This window comes from Equus asinus, chromosome 28 (genome assembly GCF_041296235.1).
Source record: "Equus asinus isolate D_3611 breed Donkey chromosome 28, EquAss-T2T_v2, whole genome shotgun sequence".
Taxonomy (NCBI): Eukaryota; Metazoa; Chordata; class Mammalia; order Perissodactyla; family Equidae; genus Equus; species Equus asinus.
The window spans coordinates 43913043-43932689 of NC_091817.1; the positions used below are offsets into that span (position 1 = coordinate 43913043).

At 41.4% G+C, this 19647-nt stretch overlaps 1 protein-coding gene across 2 annotated transcripts in view; it reads left to right on the plus strand.

Annotated features, from left to right (window-relative positions):
* The window catches only part of GAN (gigaxonin), a 50095-nt gene that overhangs the window by 16028 nt on the left and 14420 nt on the right, over nucleotides 1-19647 (plus strand). Inside the window, exons 2-6 of one of the 2 annotated variants that reach the window (XM_014844157.3) lie at nucleotides 10435-10549; nucleotides 12905-13255; nucleotides 14666-14883; nucleotides 15098-15219; nucleotides 18638-18750. In XM_014844157.3, coding sequence (XP_014699643.3) covers nucleotides 10435-10549; nucleotides 12905-13255; nucleotides 14666-14883; nucleotides 15098-15219; nucleotides 18638-18750 — 919 coding nt within the window. The remainder of the gene's footprint in view (nucleotides 1-10434; nucleotides 10550-12904; nucleotides 13256-14665; nucleotides 14884-15097; nucleotides 15220-18637; nucleotides 18751-19647) is intronic. The other variant, XM_070500722.1, reaches the window with a different exon arrangement.

Consider the following 19647-nt stretch of genomic DNA (forward strand, 5'->3'; position numbering starts at 1 on the left):
CCACTAGTTGAGATCTAATTTCTGAATCCATATCTAGTACTTAATACTGTGCCTGGAACAGTGAAGGGACTAACTATACAGAACAAAGTTTGTCTACCACTATGGTTTTTATTGATTTGGTCACGCTTTATGTCTTTCCCTCCAGGGATTGCTGTGTTTCTGCCAGGTGTAATTAAGGTTACCTGTAGTTGTGCATATCCACAGTCCCTGTGATATTCTGTGTGTCCTGCCTTCCCTCCCTCCCTGTCCCCAAACACACACACTACAGAAGTTTCCTTGAGCTGTTTGCTGTTTAAGGTATAATTCACACTTTCCATGTTCTCTCTTCAGAAAACATTATCTTCCCTCAGGTAAATTTCTCCTTTGTTCAAATCACGTGACTCTCGAAGGCATACCTTTCTATTATCCTGTTTCTTGCAGAAATTGATGTATTGGACATGGCTGCTCAGAGCAGATCTGAATATGAGGCCCTGTTGCATCTTCAGAGTGGATGGTGTGTTGCTTAGTTAGGGGCGGGGAGGTAGCCAGGGATGGATGGGCCTGTGGCCTCTTCAGAGTTATTCTGCATCCTCTATGGTGAAGTGGCTCTGCTTCGGTTTCACTGTCATGGGGTTTGTTTGTGGGATGACACCTGGACAGTAAACCCTTGATTTCCTGGAAATCTTTTCTCGTCTTTGCATTTTTCCACGACTTTGTAGTTCCTGTTTTTCCCATGCAGTGCCCCAGTGGTGGTGAGCAGACAGCAGTGAAGTAGAGTGAGATGGCATACTAGACAGCTAGGCAGGGTTATTCACAGACTGCAAACCTCTGCCACCAGCCGGAGAGTCTGGTTCACGTTTGGCCCCAGCACTAAGGCAGATGATTACATCAGGGACACATGGGTAGCTTTGCAGTAGAGGGACGGTTGACCATTCAGTTCTTGCATTGCTGACTCCAGCGCACTCTGGATTGGATGCCGGGGAGAGCGTCACCTTCCTGTCAGTGTGGACGAATCAGCGAATGCAGCGCAGAGCGGCTCTCAGCTGCTCAGCTGGTCAGTCATGCCATTGCTGCACAGCTGTGCTCGTTTTGTTCTGCAGCTGACATTGCAGCGTTAAAATCCGTGGGTTCCCCACCTGGCTGTGTGCTGCTATTAAGTCCATACGCATTTATCCAGTGCCCGTTCAGCACCAGACGGTTTAGGAGGTGTGGGATAGAGCAGTAAACAGAGCAAAGCCCCTCTTTTCATGGATGTAGACATTAAACAGTGCAGTTTACTGGACGGTAATAAATTCTCTGAAGGAAACTAAAGCAGGGAGGGGGGGTTATTGTATCTAGCGTGGTGCCTGGGCCACTCTTTGGAGGCGACATTGGAGCAGTGACCTGAAGTCAGGGAAGGATTAAGCCATGTGATTAGGGAAGTGGAAAGTGGGGAGAACATTCCAGCAGGAGGGAATGTATCAGAATCAGCTGGGGAACTTTCTAAACGTACACAGTCTTGGATGTGACTTAGTTGATCTGGGATGGGACCCACGGATCTGCTTTTCTGTAAAAGGTCTCCAGAAGATTCTGGGAAGCCAGGTCGGGGAGTTGCTCTTAAAACCCATTCAAATTATGAGTTGTTCCAGGATCTATGTGAGGAAAGAAGTTTTGATGGTAAATAAGTGAAAACCATCATCTCTCTAGGTAAAAGGAATTGGAGGCAGAGAGAAATGAAATGAATAGAGGGAAATTAAAGAAAATAATGGAGGAAAAGAAGCGGTATTGAACCTCCACTAGAATGCCGCCTGGTAATAGAGCTCAGCTGTCAGAGACATGAGAGGGGGAACGTGGCCCGGCCCGCGGTTCTGCTGTCTCACCGCCTCCTGCTTTATAGTCCTTGCTCTAAGTGGTGGCGGTTCCCAGGTGGACCGTGCAGCATCAGTCCTGTGTCTCCTCTCCTCTCCACACCCGTGACTTCCTTGGCCCTGTAGGAAGAGCGCCTCAGTGAGGACTTAGCCTGTGTAGGTCATGGTGCTGTGGGAGGAGAGCCTACCTACAGCTCTGCTTTATGTCCCGTCGTGTGCCTGGGGCCTTCCTTGGGCCTCCCTCTGGGACCCCTGGTCTTGTCTCAGACATCCATGTGAACCCTTCTCTTCCATGTAGATGGAATTCTTGGGTGGCAGGAGCCATGGGATAGACGGGTTCCTGTTTTCCCACCTACAGAAAACAGGCCATAAAAGACCTTGTATGAGAGGATGCCATCTGTTGATGGAAATACCACCTGCAAATTTATATTTCATTGACTTCAATGAGGACTAAAGAATACACTTTTTAAAATAGACTTTGTTTTTTAGAGCAGTTTAGGGTTCACAGCAAAATTGAAAGGAAGGTACAGAGATTTCCTGTATACCCGCTGCCCATACACGTGCATAGCCTCCCCCATTGTCAGTATTTGCCACCAGAGTGGCATCTTTGTTGCAGTCAGTTAATCTACATTGGCACATCACTGTCGCCCAAAGTCCATACTTTACATTGCGGTTCATTCTTCATGTTGTACATTTTGTGGGTTTGGACAAGTGCATAATGACGTGTGTCCACCGTTACAGTATTATACAGAGTAGCTTCACTGCCCTAAAAATCCATTTTTGATGTGGTTTTTAGGAGCTCATGAAGATGAAGGTTGGGGCACATCTGTAAAACAGACTCCCCACAGGAACATAAATGCTGAGTTTGGCGTAAGTGGGCAGGTGAAGGGGTGAGCCAGGCCCTCTGCACGTGTCTCCGAGCCTGCTCTTGCTAGCTCCGCAATTTAGGTCATATGAATCATTTGAAACTTCGTGAATAATGCCCGTGAATCACCCCAGAATTTCTGTAAATCTTGACTTCTTGAACATTACATTCGCTTGCCTTCTATTTATGTTTCCTTGCTTTTATTGGAGACGAGCTTTTGCATCAGAGGGGAAGAAAAGTCACTTAGACTTATTCTCTGTCACTGTCACATCAAATTCCATTCAGTGATGTCTAAAATGAATCTTGGAAGAGGAGGACCTGGCCTGATTTTCTGGGTCAGTTTGTTATCTGTTTGTTATGGCGTTTAGACACGTGGAACTTTTTCAGCACCTGGAAGCCAGTAAGAAGAGGACCGTCTATAACTAACAGGTTACTTGGCTCTATTATACTTATTTAAAAGTTGTAGACCTTTTTCATGGATGTAAAACTTGCAATAATACCAGCTGCTTTATTAGCTAGCGGCTAACAACTTTTTTCTTATAAAACCTCTTTTCAGTGTTGTCAGAAAAAGAAAAATTGATTTCATTTCACTTCTGTTCAACTTTAAGAGAACAGAAAATAAATGCTTGCCCAGAGGATAGGTGATTGGAGGGAAAATAAACTTACACTGCATCCTCTGCGGCAGGCGTGTTGTAAATCTAGATAACTGAGTGAGGTGGCTGGACTTTATCCTCGCAGACTCGAGAGCGCGAGTCTCCAGGGCTATGTCTGCAGAGTGTCTGTGCGGCTGCTTCTCTGGTGTAGTCCAGAAACGTTCAGGGATGGGAGAGCTCTCAAGTCACCTTGTTTTACCTCCTCTATTTACAAATGAGAAGACGGGCAGAGAGGGGAAATGTCTTGCCCTCGAAACAGGAAACTGAGGAAGAATGTGACAGCCGTGCCTATTTATATCTGAGCACCTGAGGCCCAATTTTATAATACTCCCAGTTACTTGTAGTTTTTTCAAAGAGTCTTATGAGATTCTCAAAGTGATATTTTAAGACTACTGCATCTTCTAGGAGAGAGTTTGTAAATTGACATCACATAATAATAAAAACAAGGATGTTGTGACTTCCAGTAAATTTACGTATGACCCTCCAACTTCCTGGGGCGGAGATGGAGAGCTGGAAAAGGACAGTCACTTTACCTTCTATTCTGTATGGGCGAACTTTAGAAACAGAACTATCAGTTGTTAACCCTTTAGCTTAGCTTTTTTCTTTTTTTATAATTCATTAACTCATTCAGACCAGTTCATTGAATCCTCAGTTATTTGTGGCAGAGGAGATAGAAACGATGTGCAAGACAAAATTCTAGGTAGAAAAGGGAAAGCTATGGAGAAAATGTGTTGGTCCAGAGGAGTGAGAAGGACTGTTCATTGGTAGATATTGGAAAAATTAGCGTATTTACTGAAGGAAAGAAATGTGAAACAGAATGGGACATAAATCTGGATATATCTATATAGAGATATAGGGAGATTTAGTTGGGGAAAAAATGAAGACAGAAAGGGAGAAGACGAGTGTGTGAGGAGGTTACTCCATGAGAAAGGGATGGTGACTGTCCAAGAGAGAAGAGAAGGAAGTAACCGAATGACAAGGCCATGAAGCAAGACTGTTGCACAGTGGATTGCATGAGCCTTACTGTCTAAGACTGGAAGGGACTAGAGACCACTTTCACTAGATTCTTGGCAGATGGAGGGTCATCCAGCCTGCAAAGTAAGACGTCATCTGCAGACCTGTCCACAATAATATAAGTGCACACATCAAGAGTAAGAGTTTAGAAACTCTTGTAACAATTTGACCGAGTAATTTTATGTCTGTTGAGTCGAATGATAAAATAATTGGGGCCTGTATTTTATATGTCTTTTTTTATTTCGTTTTTCTAGTAACTCATTTTTTAATTGAGGTATGATTGACATATGATATTACATTCGTTTCAAGTGTACAACATAATGATTTAATATTTGTATATATAGTGAATTGATCACTGCAGTGTCTAGTTATCTGTCATCATGCATAGTTACAAAAGTTTTCTTCCTGTAAGATCTACTCTCTTAACAACTTTCAATAGGCAATATGGTATTATTAACTATAGTCATCGTGTTGTACATTATATCTCCATTACATTTTTATTATATTTTACAAAATACTCCTCTGGGATGGATTAGAAATACAAAAACACACCACGGATGATTTGAGAAGCACTGATTAACCCTTTGCTACTCAGAGTGGTCTGGAGACCAGCAACATCTGCGTCTGAGAGCTTGTTACAAATGCAGAAACTCAGGCCCACCCTAGACCTTCTGAATTGGAACCTGCATTTGACAAGATCCCCAGATGACTTGTATGAACATTCAAGTTTGAGAAGCCCTGTGCTTCATCCTTTCAGCATTGGATAGATGAAATTATTAGAAAATTCTTTCTCCTGTTGATTCCAGTTCTGCTTCACTGTACCTGAGGTCATGCAGGATAAGTCTCAGGTGATAGCACTTCAAATATTTAAAAGAGTACTATCAATTCAAAAACTTATTTTACAAATAATTATTGAACATCTATTCTTTGTAAACTGCCAAGCTAGATTGTAGGTTTACAGTGATGAAGAGGACTCTGGCCTCAAGGAACTTAGAGGTTAGTAAAATGGGATATGCACTTAAATGCCGCAATGAAAGACAGAACTTGATGAACCTGTATGTAGTATTAAGTACTGGGGAAATTTATAGCAGAAGAAATTATTTCTACCCGCATGGAGGTGAGGATGGAGTTGCAGCCTGGGGCAGGATGGAGGGATATAGAAAACTTTTTGTGAAACTGGCATTTAAACTAGTCTTTAGCAGACGAGTAGGAATTGAGTGTGCACAGATAGTCTTAGGAGAGATCAGAGCAGGATGGGAGGATAAGAGAGTTTGGGGCAGGTGTAAGGATCTGAAATTAAACCATAATTAACATAAAGTTTTGTAATTTACCCTTAGAATCTTTAGGGATTTTGACAGTACGATAGTTCATTTTTCTGGGCTTTAAAAAGGATCAGTTTTAAAGACATCTGAAATGGTCAATGCTCCTATTTAAAGAAGCCTTTTTTTCTGTCTTTTTAGCCATTGTCTGTACTCTGCCACCTGCTGAAAGAAAACTATACTCTTTAAAAAGGATCTTTTTTTTTTAAAGATTTTATTTTTTTCCTTTTTCTCCCCAAAGCCCCCCAGTACATAGTTGTATATTCTAGTTGTGGCATGTGGGACGCTGCCTCAGCGTGGCTTGATGAGCAGTGCCATGTCCGCGCCCAGGATTCGAACCAACGAAACACTGGGCCGCCTGCAGCGGAGCATGCGAACTTAACCACTCGGTCACGGGGCCAGCCCCAAAAAAGGATCTTTTTTCATTGTGAAAATATATGACAGTGTGGCCATCTTAAAAAAAAAAAAAAAAAAGAATCCAGTCACATGGTTGAAAAATAAAAAGGGGCAACAGTGGAAGGTCTCCTTGTAACCTCTTTTCCCATCAGCCCAGGCCTCCTCCTGCCACTGTCCACAGCCCACCCACTGGCATGCCAGCTCTTGTTCGAATGTGGATTACTTTAGAATAAGAACAAGTCTAATTCTAGGTTGAGGCTCCTCTATCTGAACACATTTTGGAGCTTCCACCTTTAAATAGGTTGGCAACTTAGTCTGGGTCCAGACAGGAGAAAGACTGGTTCCACAGTGATTTGGACAAGTCTAATATAAAGAATTATTGACTACAACAGGAGATTGGAGTAAAGAGGGATTGGCTGGTAAGAAGTAACGAAAACTCTAAGAAATACAGGAATAGCTGATATAAAGAGCAGTCACCACCCCCAGGGCTGAGATTCAGATTTTCTTGGACAGGTGCAGTCATGGCTCACTGAGTGACAGAGAGCCACACTGGTGGAACTTACTTGAAATTGGCCCTCTGGAACTTGCCGGAAATCTGTCCTCTAAAGTGCCTAGGAAAGCTGTTGATGGGGAGGTGTCTCACCAGAAACACTCTGCTACAGAACTGCTTGAAAGAGGTCCCGGGAAAACTACAGGGGCTGCTGGCAGCTGTGCACTGCAGGTGCGTGACGCCAGAAAGCAGGCTGCACTGTAGGAGCCTAACAAACTGATAGACCAGGAGCAGGAACAGAACTCTTTCCTCCTGCAGTGTGTTTCCAGCACCTTCTACTGAAAAGCTTAACATCTTGCCAGTTTGATGAAGGAACATCATTTAAAAGGCTGAGATCCATTTTTGTGAGCATACAAAATGGGTGAATTTGGATCTGAGGGTCCAGACATTAATAACCAGCACAGTGACTGAAAAATACAGAAAGTCCTAACATCCTAAGCGAAACATTCCTGGAAGACATGTCCACTGCCAAAAAGAGTATATGATGCATTTCAGAGCCAAATATCAACGATTTAGGTGTTACTCTTGCCACTTATACTGTTTTTCTCTCTTGATTAAGAATTGACTGGAATTTTTTTCTTCACTTTTAATGAAAGTGTCAGGCAGATAGACACCCTAAGGTGCAGCAAGCAGAAATGAAATACCTTTTGAGTTGAACTGTTAGTTCCGTAGAAACTATAGAGGCAGGAACAGCAGATATGAGATATAAGGAGGAGACGCAGTTGCCCAAATATCCTCTTTGTGCCTTCAGATATGTTATCTATTCCACCAATTTCACGTTCTTAAAGGTCCCCCAAGGCCTGCTACTGGCACCAGAATGGACTGGCTTCCTTCTGCTGGGACATAGCTGTCCTCCTAGGATCATCTTTCACCATTCCCTCCATCCCCTTCACTTCTTTCCTCTGTTGGATCATGTCTTTTCAGGATCCAGAGTCTTCTCTCTTGATGTACTCCCTTGTTTGTTGGGGCGTGTTTTCCAGCAGTGTTCTGAGAAAGAGTGCATGGAAGGTAAATTGTTTTGAGACCGTATATAGCTGAAAATGTCACTCTCTTCTGTCCTGACATTCGATTGGTAGTTTGGCTGGTTATAAACACCTGGGTTGGAAATGATTTTCCTTCAGAATTTTGAAGTCATTTCCCCACTGCTGTTTAACTTCCATTTAGAAGTATGAAGCCATTCTGATTCCTTTGTGTGTAACCTGTTTTTCTTTCTGGAAGCTTGTAAGAATGTTTTGTGTTTCCAGTATTCTGAAGTATTACGAGGCTGTGCCTTGGAAAGGGGCTGTTTCCACCCATTGTTATGAGCACTTCTTGGTAGCAGTCTCTTTTTTGCATGGGCATTCCTGTTTTCCAGATGTTCAGTCTTCTAGACTGATCTTCCAATTTTCTTAACTTGTCTCTTCTATTTTCTGCCTTTGTCTTTCTGCTCTCTTTTCTAGGAGATTTCTTCAGGTTTTATTTTGACTTTACATAAAAAAAAATTTTTTTTCAGTCATTAAAATTTTTTTGTTGTTCTCTGAATGTTCCTTTTTATAGCATCCTATTCTTGTTTCATGAGCACAGCATCCTCTTTTCTCTCTGGGAATGTTAATGAGAGGTGTTATTTTCTTGAACTTCTCACCTTGTGTATTCTTTACTTCCTCAAGTTGCCTTTTCTCTGTTGGTTTTGGTTCTGTCATTTCTTTCTCAGACGTCTGTTGAGTCCTGTTTGCTCAATTTTAAGAGCGGGGCTCTAAAGCAGAATTTCTTAACCAGTGTGCAAAAAGTGTTGCAGGTATGTGAAGATAATGATGGTGTCAGCCCTCAGAGTGGCTGGGCAGGATCTGGGGAGGCCGGGGCGCCCTGTCCACCTCTGGCCTACACATAGCATCATCTGTTTTCCCTAGAGTAATATGACATTTCTACGTGTGCTGTGACATGAGGAATTTTAGAAGTCCTGCTCCAAAACGTCCTGGCAGCTCAGAGCTGGTAGCTTGGGCTTCTTGACTGTGGGTTTCACTGTTGTACGATCAAGCTGGGTCATTGTCTTGGGGCAGGTCTATGTCCATATCTTTAGATCTTCCTTTCTGGGCTGATCCTCCAGAAGAGTCTTCCAGTTTCTTGTCTGGAGGATATGTGTCTGGTGTCAGCATTTTAGGAGCAGAATTGAGAAAAAAGACTGATGGTCTCGGCATTCAGTGGGTACAACTCTCTTGACTCAGGTTTTGGTGGAGGACACCCACCCTCAGTGTGCCGGATATCCCCCTGTCCAGAGACCCACTATCGGTTTTATACTCCTCAGAATATAAATCTCTTGTCCTCCACTGGAGTTGAGGAGAGCCTTACTAACTGTGATGGAGTTGTGTATATATGCAGAAGGAGGATCTGGGAATTCAACTGTTTCTTAAGACTCTGCCAATCCGTTCTTCTGTTTTTAGCTCATCTTTCACCCTCCTTGCATAGCTTTCTCCTGCTACCAATTCCGAGCCTTTGCAGGGGGTTTTAAGTGCAATTTAGGTTGTGTCTTAGCTTTCCTCCTTGCTAAACTAGGAATATCTTTTAAACCTTGGGTAAGATACAGTTCTTAAACAAAACACAAAAAGACATTGACTATGAAAAACTATTCTTCAAGTTGTTCATCACCTTAAAAAAAAGTGCCAAGTCTACCAAAAGATTAATATCAAGAACATAATAAAGAACTCCTACACCTCAATACAAGGAGGACAATAACTCAATAAAACAATTAACAAAAGGCTTGAACTGAACGTGTGTTTCACAGAAGAGGAAACACATGTGGGCACAGACATGAAGAGATGTTCAGCACCTGAATAATGAGGAAAATGCAGGTCACAGCCGCAACGAGAGACCATGTTTCACTCATTCAATTGGCAGAACTTAGGAAGTGTGACCGATTCAAATGTTTAGTCTGTGGGTCCATGGCTTCTCTTACACATATTACATGAGGCTGTAAACTGGAATTATTCTCCAGTGACTTAGGAGAATAATTGAGCATTCCACTCCCAAGAGTACACCCAAGAGAAATTCTTTTATGTAGTACAAAAGGAGACATAGACAGGAATAGTCATAGCAGTACTGTCCACAATATCAAAGACCTGGAAACAGCCCAGAGGCCCATCAACAGGAAAGTAGAATATTATACAGCAGAAAGAACAAAAGAACCAGTGTGACATGCAGCAGTGTGAATGGCTCTTAGCAATATAATACTAAGTGAAAAAAGTAACTCCCAAAAGATTACAGACAGCATGAAATACTTCTATAAAGTTAAAAACAACTTTAAATTAAATATATATTTATCAGTGAATAATAAATTTATGTATTTTATGTATTATATATGTTTCATGGATACAATAATAAAAAAGAAGCAAGGGAAAATTGAACATAGGATTTAGGATAATAGTTACTTCAGATGGGAGTTGATGGGGAGGATGGTTGGTTAGAAGCAGGTTATTGTCAAGGTCCTAGTTTTTTGTTTGGGTTGGTAGATTTGTGGGGTCCTTGTTACATTATTGAATATAACTAGATAATTAAATACATGAAAAAATGAGCTGAAAGGGGCTGGGTTCCCAAGGTGAAGTAAAGTTCCTTGCTCACATGGATCTTGTTCTTTGTCTATTTTGTTTGAAACCTGGAACAAATGTTTTGTAGTTGAAAGTTATAAAAAATGTATTGATCTAAAGTCAACAAACCAGGTTTTCTAGGTGGGGTTCATATACTGTTGAGTGTCATATACTTTATAGAATATTTAGTGCATAGATATTTATAGCTATTTCTGTTCTTTCATAGAAATTTTACATTTTTTTCCCTTTCTTAGGACAAAGTTATACTATAATCCTCCAAAAGATGATGGATCAACCTATAAGATTGAACTTGAAGGGATATCGGTAATGGTTATGAGAGAGATCCTGGATTACATCTTCAGTGGGCAGGTATGATGAGACACAAAGGAAGGAGGACTAAGTAGAGGCTTCTCAAGCTCAGGGTGAGGGTCTCCTTTCATCCATTCTGTGACCAAGTATCCCTGTCATCTCCATCTTCTGTCATTGTGTGCTTGACTAGTATCTCCTACTGGTACTGGCACCCAAGAAAAGAAAAGCAGACTGAGGAAGACCCTACCCAGCCCCACCTTCTGTTTTTACCCTTCTGAGCTCCGCTTTCCAGCGCGAGAGGTGAAGAACACCAGATGCTCCCTTCACTGCTGTCTTTTTGTTTTAAATCTTGATTCCAGTCTTGCTTTGAACCCACACTGTTGGGGAACTCGTTCTGTCTCCATCGCATGGGAATGGGAGTTTCCTTGGGTGGTGGCACTTATTTTGTAGAAATACAGAGTTCCAGATTCAGACAAATGACAGGCACCTGCATCATATTCATGATGCCTTGGTCCTGTGGCCGCAGTGGGACCAACATCCCTGTTCCACCCCCATTCTTTCTTTCTGCTTTCTCTTTACCCTCTGTACCCGCTTACATTTCTGGGGATTTAGTGAAACCCAGGAAGAAGGCAGTAAGTGATTAGACTTTGTTCTTTTTCTTTGCCCTCCTCCGACCCCCACCTCCTATTATGTGATTTAAAGTGCAGCACGAGGACTCTTAAGAAGGCTCTGAGGTGTGAACCGGGGCTGGTTGTTTTAACAGGAAGACGTTAGACTCTCCTACATTTGGTTACGTGAGAATGCATTTTGTCTTGTCTCTTTCTAAGAGCTTGTTTCCTGCTCTCTCCTTTGTTCCTTCTTCATCTTACTTTACTTTTACTTTCCTTTTCTTAAGGGCTGTGTCTCCTACGTGGTTCCTAAGTATTTTGAGTGTAGTGCTTACTTCCTCTAAATATATTCATTCTGTCCAGAGTCAAGTTCAGTGTTTGTCATCCTTTTTGAACTGTTTGGTTTAATTTCATCATATCTCTTTTCTCTAAACACTAGGTGGTGGGTATGTGGATGTAAGGTTCCGTGTATGTGTATGACTTTTAAAAACATGAATTTAGATTAATTTTGAGACACCCCTTAAAATACTGGAGATTCTCTGTAGCATCACAAAACCAGGCTCAAGACCAACCCATTGTCTAACTTCTAAGATAGATTCAGCAGCAGTGATAACAAGTTATGAGCCAGCAGGAGCATATTCATGTTCAGGCTTGGATGTGAAACTTGAAACCTTATTTACAGATCAGCTTCTGTGTTCTGTTCCCAATTTCAATTAATTATGGTTTAAAGACCATAGTTGCATCGTAAGTTATAACAAACTCCTGATTGTGGCAGTTTAGTTTTATCGAGATGGAATTTAGTATTTGTTCACACACCTGTATTTGAATAGTCTATAGCTATCCACTGTGTGTGGCTGATAATGTGTCATCTGAATGGGAAATCTCTCCTTACTTGTGGCTTACTAGACACACCTCTTTCCACGGTTTTGTTGCTCAGTTTCTAAGGTAATTGGCAGCTACACATTTTTTTGGTATCTGTGGTATGAAACTTGGTAAAACGTTTCTTGACTGTGCTCTACTCGGAAGTCTCTCCTTCACACTTCTGAGTGTAGGATAAGTACCCATTCTTGGGGAGAGTCTGGACCGCTTGTGACTGTGGCAGTATTTTAGAGGCCTGTTTCTTTACATCGCCTTACTGTTGCATGGAAAAACTGTGATGTGGGGAGAGGAAGAAGCATCAATCAGAAAATTAAATGTTCATAATGATTAAAAGAAAGAAAAACTTAGGGATTTATTCCAGAAAGTAGATTTGAGACCGAATTGTGTCTATCGCACTGAGTCTGAAGTTCGGGATTCGGGATGAGGCTCCTCAGGCTCCCTCTCCTCAAGGGGCGTCTGTCGTGTTTGGCATCCTGTTTAGCAAGAGAGTGAACTATATGTACTTGGAGGCGAGACTATCGTCAGTTCCGGTGCTAGTGTTTCAAAAGATCACCTTCAGTTCACCATAGTAGGCAGAACTTCCCATTTCCTAAGCATTTCAGTCATTCAAGCTTTTTCTGTAAATTAAGTGTGGAAGTGAGCAACATGAACCGTTCACCTTGGAAGGGTTATTGATAGTTAATGTCGGTAAAGCAGTGAAGTGCTGGGAAAAATTAACCAGCCACGCACAGCACATGTTGTTCGAACGTTCCTTGGTGTCCTCAAACTCTTCTTGGAAAAAGGTCCTAGGTTGAACCATATGAAATTCCAGTATTCACTTATCTTTGACCTACAGAAGTGGACCTTTCATGTGGTTCAGCCTAATAGATTAGCGGTTTGGGTTTTAAATATATACATTCAAATATAAAATATTTATGAACTCTTGCAGATCCGGCTAAACGAAGATACAATCCAAGATGTTGTACAGGCAGCAGACCTGCTCCTGCTGACGGACCTTAAGACTCTGTGCTGTGAGTTTCTAGAAGGCTGTATCGCTGCTGAGAACTGCATCGGGATCCGAGACTTTGCCCTGCATTACTGCCTGCACCACGTCCATTACCTCGCCACGGAGTACCTGGAGACTCATTTCCGAGACGTCAGCAGCACAGAAGAGTTCCTAGAACTGAGTCCACAAAAGCTTAAAGAAGTGATTTCTCTTGAGAAGTTAAATGTTGGCAATGAAAGATATGTCTTTGAAGCAGTCATTCGATGGATAGCACATGACACAGAAATAAGAAAGGTACCTGTAGTTTATCACCGGGCCTCACTTTACGTTTTCCTTACCTCTTTCCTTTTATTTATTTATTTATTTTTGATCCAAATTACGGATGTTTTATCTTTCTCCTTCAACTTGAAAGACTTAGAAAGTTGTGATCTAAAAGATACCTGTGAAGCATCTTCCCATAGGATCATGAAAGCGGGAGTTGGTTTTTCAGACCAGTCTGCAAAAGCCCGCTTTAACTCATAATATAGCAAAGAAAATATTAGTATTTGTAAGGAACATAATATCCTTCGTACGTTGTTTTTAATGGGAAAATGCATTTCAAGCGTAAGTTGCAGATGATAGAAATGCAGAGTCCCTACTCTCTCTTTCAGCATCCGTCCCTCCTACGCTGCTGGGCCGGCTCCTACAGGGGGCCTGATGCAGCCATCAGGGTGAGCTCTGGCCGAGGGGAGGGCTGTGGGCCTCAGGAGCTTCTGGTGCGAGCTCTCCCTGGGATGATTGACAGCACTCAGGGAGAAAGCAGGAGAGCACTCTGGAGGTTTTGCGACAGTGCTGTTCCAGGTGGGAAGGTTCTGGGAGTGACAGCCTGGGCAGGAACGGTCTTAGAGAACACCAGGCTTTAGAATTAAACTCTTAATACATTGCAGGAGGGAGCACAATCACAGGGCTTTAAATCCAGTATTTATAAATTAAAGACTAGCCTCAATTACTGTATTCAAAATTAGAAATATATCAGACTTTAGAGTAGTTTTCAAAATGTACAACTGCATTGTTCATTGTTCTTGATAACTGTTGACTTATGTTTTAATGATTACCTTGCACTGTTTAAATTCTGCAGACCTGTGGGTACATCTGTTTAGCAACAGGTCTCAGCCTAGTTAGTCCAGTTAGCATTCTGTTTTCCACACTCGTTGGTAAATTAGGAAAGGAGATAGCAGGGTTTCCAGCTTGCTGCCATTCACTGAGACCTCTGTCAGTAGCTTCTCCCTGATTTTCTTCTTAACGTGATGAGGTTGCTGGGGAAACAAGAGGCAGTTCTTCATCTTTGGTTAATCTGAACTCTGTGCTGTAAAGACTGTTGGCTTTTATAATGTGGGATATAGAAGAGTATACTTTAAAATGACTATTTCAAAACCAAGAGAAACTAGTCATTAAAGAATTTCCCCTCATGAATGTTGAGTGCTGCAGTCAGTTCGTTCAAATTTAATGATTGAGCGTGAAAAGTGTATAATTCATATTGTACATGTTAGATGGTTTTTAACAACAATGACTGAAGAAATGATTATATAGTACTCAGAGGATTTTTTTGAACTTTGGCTTTTCTGTTACCAATTTTAGTTTTCCTTAAGTTGGAAAATGTATATTCTAAACACTGTGTGTCGCGTTCTCCCTTATTTCTCCCCATCCTGTCGCCCCCTCCTGCAGGCCCACATGAAGGACGTTATGTCCGCACTCTGGGTTTCAGGGTTAGACTCCAGCTACTTACGGGAACAGATGCTGAACGAACCCTTAGTACGAGAGATTGTCAAGGAGTGCAGCAACATTCCGCTCAGCCAGCCACAGCAAGGGGAGGCAATGCTGGCAAACTTCAAACCGCGGGGTTACTCCGAGTGCATCGTGACTGTGGGTGGAGAGGAAAGAGTGTAAGTAGGGGTGTGAGTTATTGGGGAGGTGGTAAATGGGAAGGGATATTCCCATGTGAACAAGAATTCATAATATTTTTCAGTATCTAAGCATGATAACACTAGATTTTTTAAATGCTTGAAACATTCCGTAAAGCAGTAAAACCAATCATAGATATTATAAGCAGAACTATATAAAACACGTTAACTGCTAATCAATTATTTATTTCCTTAGCTCACGGAAACCGACAGCAGCGATGCGATGTATGTGCCCTCTTTATGACCCTAATAGGCAGCTTTGGATTGAACTGGCCCCTTTAAGCATGCCAAGAATTAACCACGGAGTGCTCTCAGCAGGTACCATTCTGTGGTAAATTTTACTTAAACACGAGATCAAGTAATGTGTAATTTCAGAGTTGTACAGAATGACTCAAAACCTTTTAAAGATATGATTTTATTATCTCTTTATGATGACATTTTCAGTGTAGCTCTAGCTTTCAAGACACTGATGAAGAGAAGAATGTCTTCGGTCAGTCATTATTGTTCCCAAATCTTTAATACGTAGCTATTTTTAAGACTTTAGTAGAGGAGCATAGTACTCGAGGACTTCACTGATAGAAGAGCAAAATGCAGTGACTCCTAGCACCGGTTAGCTATGTCACCATACCTGGAACACAGAAGTTCTTTGAGCCGTGATCTTTGCATCTTTGGAATTCATGCAGTTTAGAATTACAATATGTAACTATATGAGAAATGAAAGTGTCATGTAAAAAAATTTCATATGAGACTAGAAAATATTACTTACATTAGCAATGGCATAAGGTTATTTTACTGCAGAAACTGTGGTTTACTTGACCTCCACAAGTTTGAAAACAGCTCCCCGTCGTTAAACGCTCTCACTCAAGGAGTTGATAGGAAAGGAAAGGTTGCACTCGCTGCCCTACCGCTGTTTGCTGTCTTTCACCTTGGACCTGCCTTTCTGGATTCACCCCACAAATACCATGTCACTTAATTCTAGTCAGCACGCCTCCTGGAATCCTTATTGAATGGTCTCTGCTTGCCCACGAACATTACCTTAAAAGTCTTGAAAGCTGTACCACAGTATCCCGCACCACGTTGTGGAAATGTCTAAAGCTATACTATAGGATAGAAATGGAACCATTTTATGGGCTCCAAGATTTTTGAAGTTATTGTCAATAATAAACAGCTGGATGGAATGGTGCAGCCAACAGGATGTGCGTCTCATTTCCTTGTTCCGTCTTCTCGGAATTAGCTTCCTCAAGTTTCCCTCCCATACGATGTACACTTATTCATAATTTTCACACATGCACACCTGCCACAAAGGCTCCTATATCACTAATTTTCAAAGATTTCCTAGAGGAGTTGGCATTTCAGAAACTCTGAACGTTGAGAGAGGAATTGTGTCCAGTGTGTTGACTGAAGTTGTGAAATGAGCAGTTCCTGTTTATCCAGCCTGTTCTGCATTTCTTCTTTTCTTGCCTTTTTTTTAAGTGATTGAATTTTTTGTCATTGAATTTTTGCCTCTCTACCAGTTTAGAAGTTTTATTTTTTGTTTGTATTTCTTTGAAGGTTACCTTATAAACCACAGCTGATATTAAGTTAATCAAAGCCTGACGTTAATCATACATTTATACTCTATTTTTTATGTTCCACAGTCGTACAGTGTTAAATACATGATTATTTATAAATAAATATTTACATGTATACATATACATTTGTTTTATTAATCTGTTTTATATGTATATCTATAGATAGCTTAGTTTTACCCATGTATTTACTACTTACTTTATTTTTTCTTCCTTCTTACTCCTCAGACCTGTCTAGGATAATTTTCTTTCTCTCTGAAGTTCATCCTTTTGAATTTTCTTTAATCTGGGTCTTCTGGTAGCAAACTCTTAGATTTGTTTGTCTGAAAATGTCATTATTTTGCTTGCATTCTTAAGGGATATTTTTTCTGGGTATAGAATTGTAGGTTGGTGTCTGTTATTTTTCAGCGCATTGGCAATGTCTTTTCACGGACTCCTGGTTTTCATTGTCGTTAAGTCAGCTTTCAGTCTAAAAATCTGTCCTTTCTCTGGGCTGTATTTAAGTTTTTCTCTCTGTCTTTGTTTTTCTGCCATTTCACTGTACTGTGCTTAGGTGTACATTTTGTTTGAAATTTTACCATATTTGGGGATTGTTGGGCATCTTGATTCTGTGCCTTTGCCTTTCATCTCATCAGGAAAATTTTATTTGTTACGTCTTCAGATATTGCCTCTGCTCTCTTCTCCTCTCTCTCTCTGCTTTTGGAAGTCAGATTAAACGTGTCTAGACTTTTTACTCCATCCTCTGCCTCCTCCCTTCTTTTTGTTTTGTTTTGTTTTTCCATCTTTTTGCCTCTCCATGTTGCCACATTTATGATTTCTTTTGATTTATCTTCCATTTATTGAATTCTCTCTTTAACTGCGATGCATCTGCCATTAAGTCCATCCATTGACTTTTTTATTTTATCTCTGTTTTTTTAAATTTCTGTAAATTCTCTTTAAACTTTTTTCACATCTGCTACGTCACTTCTGTAGTCCCCTGTTCCAAGAGTTATCTTCAAATTTGTCTTTTATTTTTTAAACACAGTAGGCATTGTTGTTTTATCATCTTTCTGAGTATCCACTATTTGAAATTTGAAATCTTTGAAAGACTGCTTCCTCTTGTCTGCTTCTGCTGGTTCTTCTTCAGAGTCTAGTTTCTTAGTATACCTGAGAATCTTTGGCTGAGTGCTAATCATTTTGTTAAAAATTATTTGTAGGAATAATTTGATGCTTTAAAATCTTAGCGTGTTAGAATCTAAAGCTTAGGTAAAGGTACTTTCTTCCGTGGAAGTTTGGCATTTGTTTTTGCCAGTTGCCTGAAAATGCTACTAATTTGGAATTGCTGTAAATCAAATTCAAATCTTGAGTTTTCCTCAGTGAGCAAGGAGATTTAAATTGGTTTCTGGTTCAGGTTGGCTTCGTCCTGTGAGTTAGAACTCTGGAGAGATTCTCCTGCCAGAAGCCACATTCTCTGTGGCCCTGGGATTTAGATTTCTGTCTTTCTCATCCCCTCCAAGCCGTTAAAAGGTTGAAATTTTCCCAGATTGGTAAAAGTCCTCAAAGCAAAATGGTTTCTGTGTGTGCTAACCTCTCTAGGTCCACTTTTCCTTTCCGTTTTGCCGTATTGTCTTGTTGGCTTTTCTCTTAAGAGGATTATTTTATTTTAAAAATGTTTTATCCACCAGTTTAGCTATGTTTTGCATGAGAGTTGCTAGAATAACCTAATTCACCATTACCCGAAATAGGAAGTTCAACAATTACTCTGAGATCCTGTTTTGAATGCACAGTGCACCCAGATCTGAGTGCTCCTGGGGTCTTGAATGAACAGATGTGGGCTGTGGTTCAGAAGCTGTGTGAGAGTCAGAGGCTGGGGAACAGAGTAGGTGACCTGAGATAACCCGGAGTTGCTTGGTGGCCGAGTAGGTGGTGTCACTCTTGCTTTTACGCTGTAGGACAGTGGGAGTCCACTCAAAGGTACTAAGTGCAGTAAAATGGTCAGAGTGACTCACAGATTTGGCTCTGTCACCAAGGAGCAAATGAAATGTGATAAAGATCTCGAAGCCATTGTTGCTGTCAGAGAAGGTTTCTCCACACACAATCCCTACAACTGTGGCATTTGTATTTAGCAGGAGGTGGGTGTCAAAGACGTAAGTTTCAACTTTCTTGTGTGTCTCCTTTGATTTTTTCAGAAGGATTTTTGTTTGTATTTGGGGGCCAAGATGAAAATAAGCAGACCCTGAGCTCAGGAGAGAAGTATGACCCAGATGCAAATACGTGGACTGCATTGCCACCTATGAACGAGGTGAGACATGCTTGTTTCATTTGTGTGCCCTGTTTCTTTTTTCCCTTTATCATTACTGTCTGTTTTGCGTTTGAGTATACTAAAGGCAGTTGCAGCCCTCCTAGCTCTCCTCTCTGCCGTCCCCCTGCTCAATCTGACCTCGAAGTTTCTCAGACCTTCTAGGAATGCTCTTGCCTCGGGGCCTTTGCCAGACACCCCGTGGCTGCTGCTTGCTTCCTTCAGTGTTTTTCCATGTCAGTAAGGCCTTCCCTCTGGCCCCTCAACTCTCCTGTCTCCTCCGCTGCTTTCTTTCTCTTCATTCCATGTAGCACCTTCTCACCTACTAGGTATTTTTAAATTGTTCACACAAACTCTTTGACGGCAGGGGACTTTTTCTGTCTGTTTGTTCAGCGCTCTGTGTTCAGTGCTAGAATAGTGCTGAGCACAGAGGGGGCACTAAGGAAGTACTTGTCGACGAGTGAATATGAAATACCTCAGGCTTCTGTCACTCCAGGTGGCCTTAGCACAAACCTGTCCTGCCCGCTGCCACTCCAGCCAACAGGCAGTCCTGTTGCTGTGGTTCTTGTCTCTCATACATCAACTTAGAAACGCTTAATCATAGCCCATTGTTAACCACAGATAATTTTATTGAGCCAGAAAGTAATAGTTATGTTTCTTGTTGTGAGCTATTGTGAGTAAAAAGTAACAATTCTGCCAGTGAATTCACCTTGCGTGTAATTCCCCTGTTCTAAGAAATTCCTGGACTTGTGTTCTCTGTCTTTTGTGACAGAAGAGTGAATTGCTAGGGAAATCTGAGATATTTGAGAGAGCTGGTTTTGAGCCTGGCACTTCTTTGCTGGGACTCTGAAATATAGTGATGTCTGTCATTTTTATTAAATGTATAAATAGCAGCTTTCA